We start from the raw sequence: 12,675 nt of genomic DNA, 5'->3' as shown, positions 1-12,675 counted from the left end.
AAGCAGTGTTTCTGCCAGAAAGAAAGGCTTGGGTATTTGGGTATGGCACTTTGAAAGTGAATACTGTTAGTAGGTGCCTCTTTGAAGCATCGGGGCGAGATGTAGCCCAGTGGCAAAACGCTCGCTTGATGCGCGGTCAGGTTTGGGCCCATTGGGCTATTTCTCGTTCTAGCCAGTGTAACACGACTGATATATCAAAGGCCGTGGTATGTACTACCCTGTCTGTGGGATGGTGCATATAAAAGATCCCTTGTTACTAATAGAGAAAAAAAATGTAGCGGGTTTCCTCTCTGAGACTGCATGTCAAAATTACCAAATGTTTGACATCTAATAGCCTATGAATTATAAATCAATGTGCTCTAGTGGTGTAGGTAAACAAAACAAATCCGCCCCTGCCTGTTGTGACAATATAAAACAATTGCAGCATTACTACCACCCACCCTTCACTACCCTTCACAACATTACCACCCACCCTTCACAACATTACTATCACCCACCCTTCACTACCCTTCACAACATTACTACCACCCACCCTTCACTACCCTTCACAACATTACTACCACCCACCCTTCACTACCCTTCACAGTATTACTGCCACCCACCCTTCACTACCCTTCACAGCATTACTGCCACCCACCCTTCACTACCCTTCACAACATTACTGCCACCCACCCTTCACTACCCTTCACAGCATTACTGCCACCCACCCTTCACTACCCTTCACAACATTACTGCCACCCACCCTTCACTACCCTCACAACATTACTACCCCAACCCTTCACAACATTACTACCACCCACCCTTCACTACCCTCACAACATTACTACCCCTACCCTTCACTACCCTTCACAACATTACTACCCCAACCCTTCACAACATTACTACCACCCACTCTTCACTACCCTTCACACCATTACTACCACCCACCCTTCACTTCCCTCACAACATTACTATCTCCCACCCTTCACAACATTACTACCACACACCCTTCACTACCCTTCACAACATTACTACCCCCACCCTTCACTACCCTTCACACCATTACTACCACCCACCCTTCACTACTCTCCACAGCATTACTACCACCCACACTTCACTACCCTTCACAACATTACCACCCACCCTTCACAACATTACTATCACCCACCCTTCACTACCCTTCACAACATTACTACCCCAACCCTTCACAACATTACTACCACCCACTCTTCACTACCCTTCACACCATTACTACCACCCACCCTTCACTTCCCTCACAACATTACTATCTCCCACCCTTCACAACATTACTACCACACACCCTTCACTACCCTTCACAACATTACTACCCCCACCCTTCACTACCCTTCACAACATTACTACCACCCACCCTTCACTACTCTCCACAACATTACTACCACCCACCCTTCACTACCCTTCACAACATTACCACCCACCCTTCACAACATTACTATCACCCACCCTTCACTACCCTTCACAACATTACTACCACCCACCCTTCACTACCCTTCACAACATTACTACCACCCACCCTTCACTACCCTTCACAAGGACATACATCTAGATGTGACCCACATTGTAAAAAAAAAAAAGGAAATGTTTTATTTAACGACGCACTGAACACACTTTTTTATTTACGGTTATATGGCGTCAGACATATGGTTAAGGACCACACAGATTTTGAGAGGAAACCCGCTGTCGCCACTACATGGGCTACTCTTTCCGATTAACAGCAAGGGATCTTTTATTTGCACTTCCCACAGGCAGGATAGCACAAACCATGGCCTTTGTTGAACCAGTTATGGATCACTGGTCGGTGCAAGTGGTTTACACCTACCCATTGAGCCTTGCATAGCACTCACTCAGGGTTTGGAGTCGGTATCTGGATTAAAAATCCCATGCCTCGACTGGGATCCGAACCCAGTACCTACCAGCCTGTAGACCGATGGCCTAACCACGACGCCACCGAGGCCGGTCACATTGTATATACGGTCTGAAGAAAAAGGAAGAGTGGCATATATCGAGACAGGGCTAGTGATAATCAGTGTTGGGCTAGTAAATAATTAGTATAACTAGCCAGACGGCTAGTGAAAAAAAAAAACCTTGTCAAATGCTTTTTTGTAAATATGAATATCTTGCCCCGTTTTTCTACCCCAATCTAAGGATTTTTAAGCTCAATCTCCCTCTTTAGGTGACATATCTGATTATTACTAATTGTAAAATTGTATTTATTTAAAGTAGGGATAGTACATTTTAAATCATGGCTAGTACATTTTTAAAATCACCGATCCCATGGCTAGTGGATGTTTATGAAATTCTAGAAGCCCTGATCGAGAGGAAAAAAGCTTGATGATATATTCCTAAATTTAATGGATAATCTTTAAAAAAAATATATACAACAACATAGAACTTTAAATGCAGTTTTTATTACGCTTAACTAAAACTAAAATTAAAATGTCAACGGTTTCGTGTGCAAATCCGTATATATTTTATGAACTATACGTTATGTATCGTTAGACATTGCGGCATGGGAGGTATGCACCTTAGACCAAGCAGCATAGAAGGCACGTGGCTCTAGACCAAACAGCATTGGAAACCTGTCGAGCAGTCCTTGTCTGGGACGACACGGGCTGGGTCACAGTTGGGGACAAGACACGACGCTCCAGGGATGTTCTGGCATACTGAAATTGTTTAAATATAGATGTTCTGGTATACTGAAATTGTTTAAACATAGATGTTTTAACATACTGAAATTCTTTAAACATAGATTTATTTTTACATACTGAAATTGTTTAAATATAGATGTCCTGGTATACTGAAATTGTTTAAACATAGATGTTTTAACATACTGAAATTCTTTAAACATAGATTTATTTTTACATACTGAAATTGTTTAAATATAGATGTCCTGGTATACTGAAATTGTTTAAACATAGATGTTTTAACATACTGAAATTCTTTAAATATAGATGTTCTTGTGTACTGAAATTGTTTAAACATAGATGTTCGGGTATACTGAAATTGTTTAAACATAGATTACAAAAATTATTTGTCATACAGAGTATTAGGTTTGAGGGGGTGGGGGTGGAGGCAAAGCATAAGTTTTTGCAAGGTCATTTTAGTATGTCTTTAAATATACCCTAAGAAAGAAATAACGAGAAAACTTGGTATTTTATATCAAATATCAGTCATCATTAACATCGTGATGTCTGTATACAGTACAAAGATGTAATGCAGGATTCAATGTCATTAATGTGGGATTCAATGTCATTAATGTGAGATTCAATGTCATTAATGTGAGATTCAATGTCAATAATGTGATACTGAATGTCAGAAACATGGTTAACTTCCTAACGCTATGGACGACGGTTCGCTATTTACATATTTTAAAGTCGCAGACCCTAGTGTCAGTCAACCTGTAGCAGATCTGGACCAAGTTAAAACAGAGTGAAATTAGTCTGTGAAGATGAAACGGGGAAATACCCTCTAAAAATAGAATACAGCTCGTCTTCAAAAACAGTTACTTCTCAGAGTTATGTTCGTTTATAAAATATGAAAAAAAGAGAGTATTTTGTGGTATTAGAAACACCAGGCTCACCAGAAACCTGGCTAGGATTTTTAGAAGCTTATCTTAGCGCTAAAAAATTGTAAAACCATCGTAGGCTGTGACGTCACTACAGCACACGCCATAGTGACGTCATAGCTTACGATGGTTTTACGACTTCATAGTGCTAAGATAGCTTCGAAAGTCTGGGCCCAGATTTCAATTATTGTAAAACAAAACGGCTCTGATTGTAAAAAATACGTGGTCGTAGTGTTCAAAAACTAGGGTCTGTCGCTTTAATAATTGTATTTTATTTACCTCTGTCTTCAGTAGTGGTTATAACAGTAGTTGTAGGAACTGTTGTAGATGCCGTGGTTGTCGTTGGTGTAGGAGTTGTTGTTGTAGTAGTAGGCGTCGTGGTAGTTATCGCTGTGGTCGTTGTAGAAACGGTTGTAGATGACGTGGTCGTTGTAGGGAGTGTTCTAGATGCCGTGGTTGTTGTAGGAAGTGTTGTAGATGCCGTGGTCGTTGTAGGAAGTGTTGTAGATGTCGTGGTCGTTGTAGAAACTGTTGTAGATGCCATGGTCGTTGTAGGAAGTGTTGTAGATGTGCTTGTTGTAGGAACTGTTGTAGATGCCGTGGTCGTTGTAGGAAATGTTGTAGTTGTGGTCGTTGTAGGAAGTGTTGTAGATGTGGTCGTTGTAGGGAGTGTTGTAGATGTCGTTGTTGTTGTAGGAAGTGTTGTAGATGTCGTGGTCGTTGTAGGAAGTGTTGTAGATGCCGTGGTCGTTGTAGGAAGTGTTGTAGATGTCGTGGTCGTTGTAGGAAGTGTTGTAGATGTCGTGGTCGTTGTAGGAAGTGTTGTAGATGCCGTGGTCGTTGTAGGAAGTGTTGTAGATGTCGTGGTCGTTGTAGGAAGTGTTGTAGATGTGGTCGTTGTAGGAAGTGTTGTAGATGTGGTCGTTGTAGAAACTGTTGTAGATGCCACGGTCGTTGTAGGAAGTGTTGTAGATGTGCTTGTTGTAGGAACTGTTGTAGATGCCGTGGTCGTTGTAGGAAGTGTTGTAGTTGTGGTCGTTGTAGGAAGTGTTGTAGATGTGGTCGTTGTAGGAAGTGTTGTAGATGCCGTGGTCGTTGTAGGAAGTGCTGTAGAAGCCGTGGTCGTTGTAGGGAGTGTTGTAGAAGCCGTGGTCGTTGTAGGAAGTGTTGTAGATGCCGTGGTCGTTATAGGAAGTGTTGTAGATGCCGTGGTCGTTGTAGGAAGTGTTGTAGATGTCGTGGTCGTTGTAGGAAGTGTTGTAGATGCCGTGGTCGGTGTAGGAAGTGTTGTAGATGTCGTGGTCGTTGTAGGAAGTGTTGTAGATGTGGTCGTTGTAGGAAGTGTTGTAGATGTGGTCGTTGTAGGAAGTGTTGTAGATGTGGTCGTTGTAGGAAGTGTTGTAGATGTCGTGGTCGTTGTAGGATGTGTTGTAGATGCCGTGGTCGTTGTAGGAAGTGTTGTAGATGCCGTGGTTGTTGTAGGATGTGTTGTAGATGCCGTGGTTGTTGTAGGAACTGTTGTAGATGTCGTGGTTGTTGTATGAACTGTTGTAGATGCCGTGGTTGTTGTTGATATAGTAGATGTTGTTGTTGTAGTAGTAGGCGTCGTGTTAGTTATGGCTGTGGTCGTTGTAGGGACTGCGGTAGACGTAGTCTTGGAAGATGGATATATTTTGTGTCGTTCCACCTCCGACGTCGTAGTTGTTGTTGAACGCTGTCGTGGTGGATGCCTCCATGGCGAACACAACAAGAAATATAAAAACCAGTTGACTTCTTCAAAATCAAATTCGTTATTTTCGTTATTCAGGAAACACCTCAGACGAAAATATTGTCTCCACCATTGTTGAAATGAACCGGTACCGGATGAATAGCCACCGGGTCGGTGATAGACAAATCGTCCGTCTACCGTATGCACAGCTACTCGAGTAAAATCATAATCCACAAGAAGTATTAACCCGATGGATACGAAACTAAATATGAGTTTCATAACGAGCAAGTACCAGTGTATTTCTTTTCACTGCGTACAGTGTGGAAGTCACACCAGGGTGACTTAAAGTCATAAAACATTTCACGTTTGGAGATGAAAATGTCTTATTTTGACGTTTTTCAACGTAGCTTATAAAACAATATGGGCGACACTAGGATTAAATTGTAATAATTTACAAAGGTTATGACAGCGGTGGTCTCATAATTCACGTCTGTCAAATACAGTTTATACATGCGCATATCATGGAAAAGGAATACTTTGACCTCATAATAAATACATGTATCTAGGTTACGGTCAGCATAATGGTTGATCCCGTGAATAAAGTTAAAGTTTGTTTTGTTTAACGACACCACTAGAGTATATTGATGTATTAATCATCGACTACTGGATATCAATTGGTAATTTTGACATATAGTCTTTGAGAGGAAACCCGCCACATTTTTTCATTAGTAGCAAGAGATCTTTTATATGCACCATCCCACAGACAAGATAGCACATGCCACGGCCTTTGATATATCAGTCGTGGTGTACTTGCTGGAGCTAGAAATAGCCCAATGGGCCCACCGACGGGGATAGATCCCAGACCGACGGCGCATCAAGCGAGCGCTTTAGAACTGTGCTACGTCCGGAAAGAAAAGAAAGAAAATAAGTTTATAATGAGGTTACGCAAATAATACCTCACGTGCAAAATCCTCGGACCCTTCCACTACCCGTTAGTAACCCTCCGCCAATCTGATGGTTACGAGTTCGGCTGATGTTTCAATCCACGGACCTTGTCACTACCCGTTAGTAACCTTCCGCCAGCGTGATGGTTGGGAGTTCGGCCGATGTTTCAATCATCGGACCTTATGACTATCCATTTGTAACCATTTAGCAGGAATTTGTCTTTGCACCCGCACCATTTTTTTTAAATTTTATTACTGATGCATTCCATCCTAGCTAACTAAGGTAAGTCAACTAGGGTTCCAGAAGCAAAGACATGCAGGAAAACCGATACCCAACTATCCAGATAGCCTGAAGACAAACCAAGTAAGCCTACTAAAATCCTATTTAGGGGGAGGAAATCAAAATTCTTCAAACTAAGTACCTAGATTGGTGCATATATGTATACAATTGCTACTTGCCACCGTTAGTTTCGTTTATTGCATTGGTAATAAAATTAAGTATGCCAAGCACTAGGCTTTTTAAACCAATACCTACACTATAAGGGTTTAACCCTTCAAATTAGATAGCTAGGCTAGTTTAACTCCCCCTCCGTCATTGTATTCAATGCTATACAAGGACGGAGGGGGATGGGTGGTCATGAATGACCGTTGAACATCTTAACACAAAACTAGGATTCACACACAGATTACACGCTCACTGCATCAGTACACAGGGTGCATTGACTAATGATAACAATGCACCCACCCCCCATTTAATGGCCCAGCACGTACTCTAATAAGGAACCGGACAAAAGAATACCGTTCCGAGTACACAATTGCAATGCACCCGGGGGAAGCTGAACAAAAGAATATCGGCCTCCCCCACCCAAACCCCCCAATACTTGCTGCTGGTAATAACTTGGTACATGGTGATGCCTCGACCAGAAGCGGTCAGGCCCTTTATAAGGGCCCTATGGGCAACCTAGGGAGACACCACAGCATCATAAAGGTCTAAAATTAACGAGCTACTCTCGATTCACTAATATCAAAACCTATATTAGCTCGGCCATTTACCTTTCGACCGACCGTTCAAAATTGCGCCAAATTCCCTCAATCAAAATTGCGCACCCTTTTCTCTTTGGCATTTAACTGCTCCATTCAAATTCCATAGCACCACCACCACCCCCACCCTCCTCTCTCCTTCCCCCACCTTTCCTGTCATGGACGGAGGAGCCGGCCAAGGCCGGCTCTTGTGCCCACGACAGGCGTGCGCTACAACAGCTTGTTCTGAATGTGCACGTAAAACCCTATGACATGACATAACCATCAACAGTCGATGGATGGTCGGACTGGAACGGGCATCTAACCACCTCAGTGGACCCATTTTCTAGCTGTTCACACACACACACACACACCCCCCCCCCCCCCCCCCCACCGTCCCATCCAGTACACCACGAATGACATAGCAAAGTGATGTCCTGTCTGGGGAAAGTGCATGTAAAACATACCTTGCTACTAAGAAGCGGGACGTAGCTCAGTGGTACAGAGCTCGCTTGCTGCGCGGTCGGTTGGGATCGATCCCTGTCGGTGAGCCCATTGGGCTATTTCTCATTCCAGCCAATGCACCACGACTGGTATATCAAAGGCCGTGGTATGTACTATCCTGTCTGTGGGATGGTGCATGTAAAAGATCCCTTGCTGCTAACAGGAAAAAAGTGGCGACAGCGGGTTTCCTCTCTCAATATCTGTGTAGTCCTTAACCATATGTCTGACGCCATATAACCGTAAATAAAATGTGTCGAGTGCGTCGTTAAATAAAACATATCCTTTCACTTGCTACTAATCAACAAATGTAGCGTGTTACCTTTAAGACTACGAGTGAAAAATTACCAAAGGTTTGACATCCAATAGCGATATCAATGAAATCAAAGTGCTCTAGTGGTGTCGTTAAACAAAAACAAACTTTAACAATATTGTACTCGATCACTGTTTTGTTTTTTCAAATTCCTTTTTGTCCGCTGAAACGCAAGACTTACGGGTGAAAAAAATACCAAATATTTGACATCCAATAGCCGATAACTAAGAAATCAAAGTGCTCTAGTGGTGTCGTTAAACAAAACAAACTTTAAATTTTAATTTTATTTTAGTGTCCATATTTTATTTAGGACCCTAAAAGCACACAAAACTAAACTACGCTGGACAGATAACATCGAACTATTTTTCTTCAGTTACTTCAATTTGCCCCGACGTAGACAAATAGAATAGTTTAAAACAAAAATATCTATTCATCTGCAGTTTACTCATCTTTTTGTCAGTAAATAAATACGCCGTGAATAAATAAATAAATAAAAAAATAAAAAAAATAAACTAGCATTACTTCCCTGCATGAAAACGAATCGTTTATCAACTGCTGAAAGGACAATGTTCATTTCATTTCCACCTATTTTCGTGTTTATATCCAATTAAGGTTCAAGTAAACAGAAAGCATTTATGTCTAAAAATATAAAACCAACAACATGCAAAGCATCGTAATTTAAAAACATAAATAATAATAATAAAAATTATCTATCCATTTTTTCTCTTTAAAATGATTAAATTAGTAATGATTAACAATGTCCTTGTTTATAAGATTGGTCAACAAACATAACCTGGGTTTTTTCACTATCGCAATTATCTAAAACAGAAATGAAAAAATAAAACGTTCAAACATTTTCTCTGTTGCAAAACATTGGAAATGTATATTTTTATATTATAGAAAGTTCTGTGTCTACTTGATTTTCATTCATGACACATTCTTACAATATGTATTACCATTGTAAAACCTCGGTCACACTGTCAGGGATTGTCTGGCCGGATTCACGACGGATGAAAACCTCACGAATGACCCCGGATAATGGTCTATCCGCGGTCCCCCACAGATGCACCACGGTTTAACTACGGTTTTCGACGGATAAACCAAGGATTATTAAGGATAGGGGTTTAGTTGACAACGGGGAGCGCTACGGGTCGCTACAGGTCGCTACGGATCGTTAAGGATCGGTACAGTTTAATACGGACCACAACGGATTGTCACGAATGATACAAGACAACACATCAGGCTCTGTCCATACAAACAAGCGTGGGATGACTTCTAGCCTCAGTCTTTAAGAAATCGTAGTAGTTCTGTACATAAAATACAAAATTAAATTATAATACAAGTGTATTCATGTAGCTAAGCTTAAAGGGACATTCCCGAGTTTGCTTCAATTTTTAAGATGTTATCGACTAACAGAGACGTTTTAACGATTTGTAATTACATATCAAATATATTTTTCTGTATAAAATATTAGTGGCTGTATATTAAACGTGTTTCTGGTCGTTCTAATATTTGTACTAGGTTATATTTTACTTTAGTTCCTAAAATATAGTTTTTTCGTACGTACGAAATTATTTGAAGACAAAATCCAGTTTGTGCAAACATTGTGCAAACAAATACATGTATATGGCAAAATTATTCAGGATGTGAACAGGTTTTAGAGCGACATAACCTGGATTCCTATTTTATCCTACCAGCAATTTAAAAAAAAAAAACCCACGCCATTAACAACCCATTCCACCCAAATATTATTTAAAAAATTGTATTATTATATGCATGGTACACATGTATGTAAGGTTGTATATGGTTAAGGGCCACACAGAATAATAATAGAGGAAACCTGTTTCTGCCACACATTGGGCTACTCTATCTGATTAGCAGCAAGCGATCTTTTATATATAACATTCCACAGACAGGATGGTACATACCACAGCCTTTTTTACACCAGTTGTGGAGCACTGGATAGAATGAAAAATAGCCCAATGGACCCATTGATGGAAATCGATCTTAAATCCACTTCACGCTTAAACCTACCGCACATTGGGTGAGTGCCTTACCACTGGGCTATGTCCTGGCCCTATATAAAATATTGAGAGGTTTCGTATTACAATTTGATTGGCTGCACATTACAATTTGATTGGCTGCACATTACAATTTGGTTGGCTACACATTACAATTTGATATTATTGCATTAATTATGTAAATATTAATTGTAGGATTGATTAATAAATTTTTTACTTAGTTTTCACAAGCAGGCTAGACCTAAATCATGTAAAAGTGTTGAAAAAATAGGTCAAGCAAACTGATAGTGATAGTGTGCCTTTAAGCAAAAAGAAACATTTCATATTATCGTGTTATTAATATTTGATATTTTAGCATTACTTAAACTATATTCTGACAGAATCTACAGGAGAAAATAGTAAAATAAAATTTCAGTAGAACTTACATGTTTTATAATCTTCTATCACGGGATATGCGGTCTGTAAAAACAAACAACACTGACGGTCATCTTTCAAATGCCATTTGTCTTATCTCATGACAACAATCCATCTTTTGTTTTACAATATCTTGTCAGTTGGAAAACTGTTTTCTTCTTTCGTGGTACTGAGTAACACAAAAACACGAAGAAGGCATTATTTATAGAACTTTTACAAAAAGTTATAAATACAAAGTCGTTTACTTCCTGGTTTTTGATAGTGTCACATAGGACTGCGTTGTCGCGTAACGCCAGTTATTGCGGAGTTGGCGCACCCGTCTTTGCCTTTGGGGGGAAATTAAAACAATAAGTATGTTTAATTGTAAGCCTTCTGGCTGTATTTTGCCCATGTTGTTTTGTAATATTGTGCATTGACGTTTTGGGACATGGGTGTATAGCGAAAGAGACAACCGGAGTGAATCGTTTAAACGGACATTCCTGAGTTTGCTGCACCTTTTAAGATGTTATCGACTAACAGAGACTTTTTAACTATTGTAATTACATATCAAATACATTTTTCTGCATAAAATATTAAATGTGTTTCTGATCGTTCTAATATTTGTACTAGGTTAAATTTCGTTTTATTTCCAATTTTTTTTTTTTGTACGTACGAAATTATTTGAAGACAAAATCCAGTTTGTGCTTCTTAGAAATATTAAGACGAGCAGAAACACATTGAATATACAGACACTGATATTCTAAACAAGAAATGTATTTAATATGTAAATTTAATCGTAGAACTGTTTTATAAGTCGGAAACATCTTAGAACGGAGCAAACTCAGAAATGTCCCTTTAATGAATCACCTGTTCAGACCGGTACTACAGCCGAACAGAACAGAACAGAACAGAACTTTATTCAACTCAGACCACCAAACGGTGATACATTAAGGTGGTTTACAAACATATATATGTATATATATATATATATATATATATATATATATATATATATATATATATATATATATATCCAGATGCGGTCATATAGCAAAAAACAGAGATGAGATGAAATGTTTTAAATTTTGGAGTGAAAATAAATGCTTATATAATGTATGTTCACAGTGGTGTATGTTGTTAATGCCAACGAGAACCCGTTCTATTGGCAATCTTCATTTGAAGTTGAGCAATTTAACATGGGTTTCAATGACAGATCACATCTGTGTAGTGAGAACCAAACAGTCTAGTTATCTAGTGAGGAACTGTAAACATAAATCTTGGGTGGTAGGGGTTGGGGTGGGGTGTATGTGTGTGAATATATGTTTGCCTCTTACTACACGCGCATGTGGTATTCCGTATATAGGGCGTATACCACCAAATCAAATCTCATAGATGACAATAGTAACATATGTGGCTAAAACTCCTACCTGCAGCGTATCAATCGGCATATATACCACGGATGTAAATACTACCACCCCTCATTCTTAAAGTGAATAAGAAAAAATTGGGGGTCAAGCTGCTAATTTCAGAGATAACGGATAGCGTCTATGACTACCCTAGTTCCGCTACCTGATACAGTAACTATTAGTAGATGAAATAAAATTGCATTTTTTTTTTGGCACCGATGAAACATATTTATCACCCATCACAGGACTTGTGGCATTAACGGCTCCCTCAAAAGTTGGGTACACCTCGAACTTTGACCCAGTCGGACGTTATTTGGTTTAGTTCTACCTGATACTAGGGAAACTAGTAATTACTGACCCTTAAACTAATTTCAGGAGAGTCATGTGGAGCGATGGAGAGAGAATGGCAGCTCCCCAAAAATGGAGAGATCTGAAAATAATTATTTTCTAAAAGAATTTGACAATAAGACGCAGAAGGAATCGTCACAACTAGATTTGTCAACCTATGTACTGTACTGTCTTACATATGAATTCGGCAGTCAGATACCTTTGTTGACAATTCATTATATATTTTACAGGAATCTATTATTAGATATAACCCACATTATAAATAAGGTCTAAAACAAATGTAAGACTGGCATATATCGGGGGAGGGTGGTGGATTGGGGTGAAAGCTTGGCGATATATTCGATAATGTAATGGATAATCTTTGAAATATTCTCGTTCCAGCCAGTGCACCAAGACTAGTATATCAAAGGCTGTGGTATGTGCGATCCTGTCTGTGAG

At 39.7% G+C, this 12,675-nt stretch overlaps 1 protein-coding gene across 1 annotated transcript; it reads right to left on the bottom strand.

Moving 5' to 3' along the window:
• Window positions 1-4,026: 4,026 nt before the first annotated feature.
• On the bottom strand, window positions 4,027-7,598 carry LOC121381970 (probable serine/threonine-protein kinase clkA). The gene is made up of 2 exons (XM_041511451.1): window positions 7,582-7,598; window positions 4,027-5,128 (listed from the first exon to the last, which is right to left on the bottom strand). The coding sequence occupies exons 1-2, from the start codon at window positions 7,596-7,598 to the stop codon at window positions 4,027-4,029; spliced, it is 1,119 nt and encodes a 372-aa protein (XP_041367385.1).
• Window positions 7,599-12,675: the final 5,077 nt, after the last annotated feature.

The sequence above is a fragment of the Gigantopelta aegis genome, chromosome 1 (genome assembly GCF_016097555.1).
Source record: "Gigantopelta aegis isolate Gae_Host chromosome 1, Gae_host_genome, whole genome shotgun sequence".
Classification (NCBI taxonomy): domain Eukaryota; kingdom Metazoa; phylum Mollusca; class Gastropoda; order Neomphalida; family Peltospiridae; genus Gigantopelta; species Gigantopelta aegis.
Note: the sequence above shows the minus strand (reverse complement) of the source record. Positions and strands in the feature narration are given on the sequence as shown.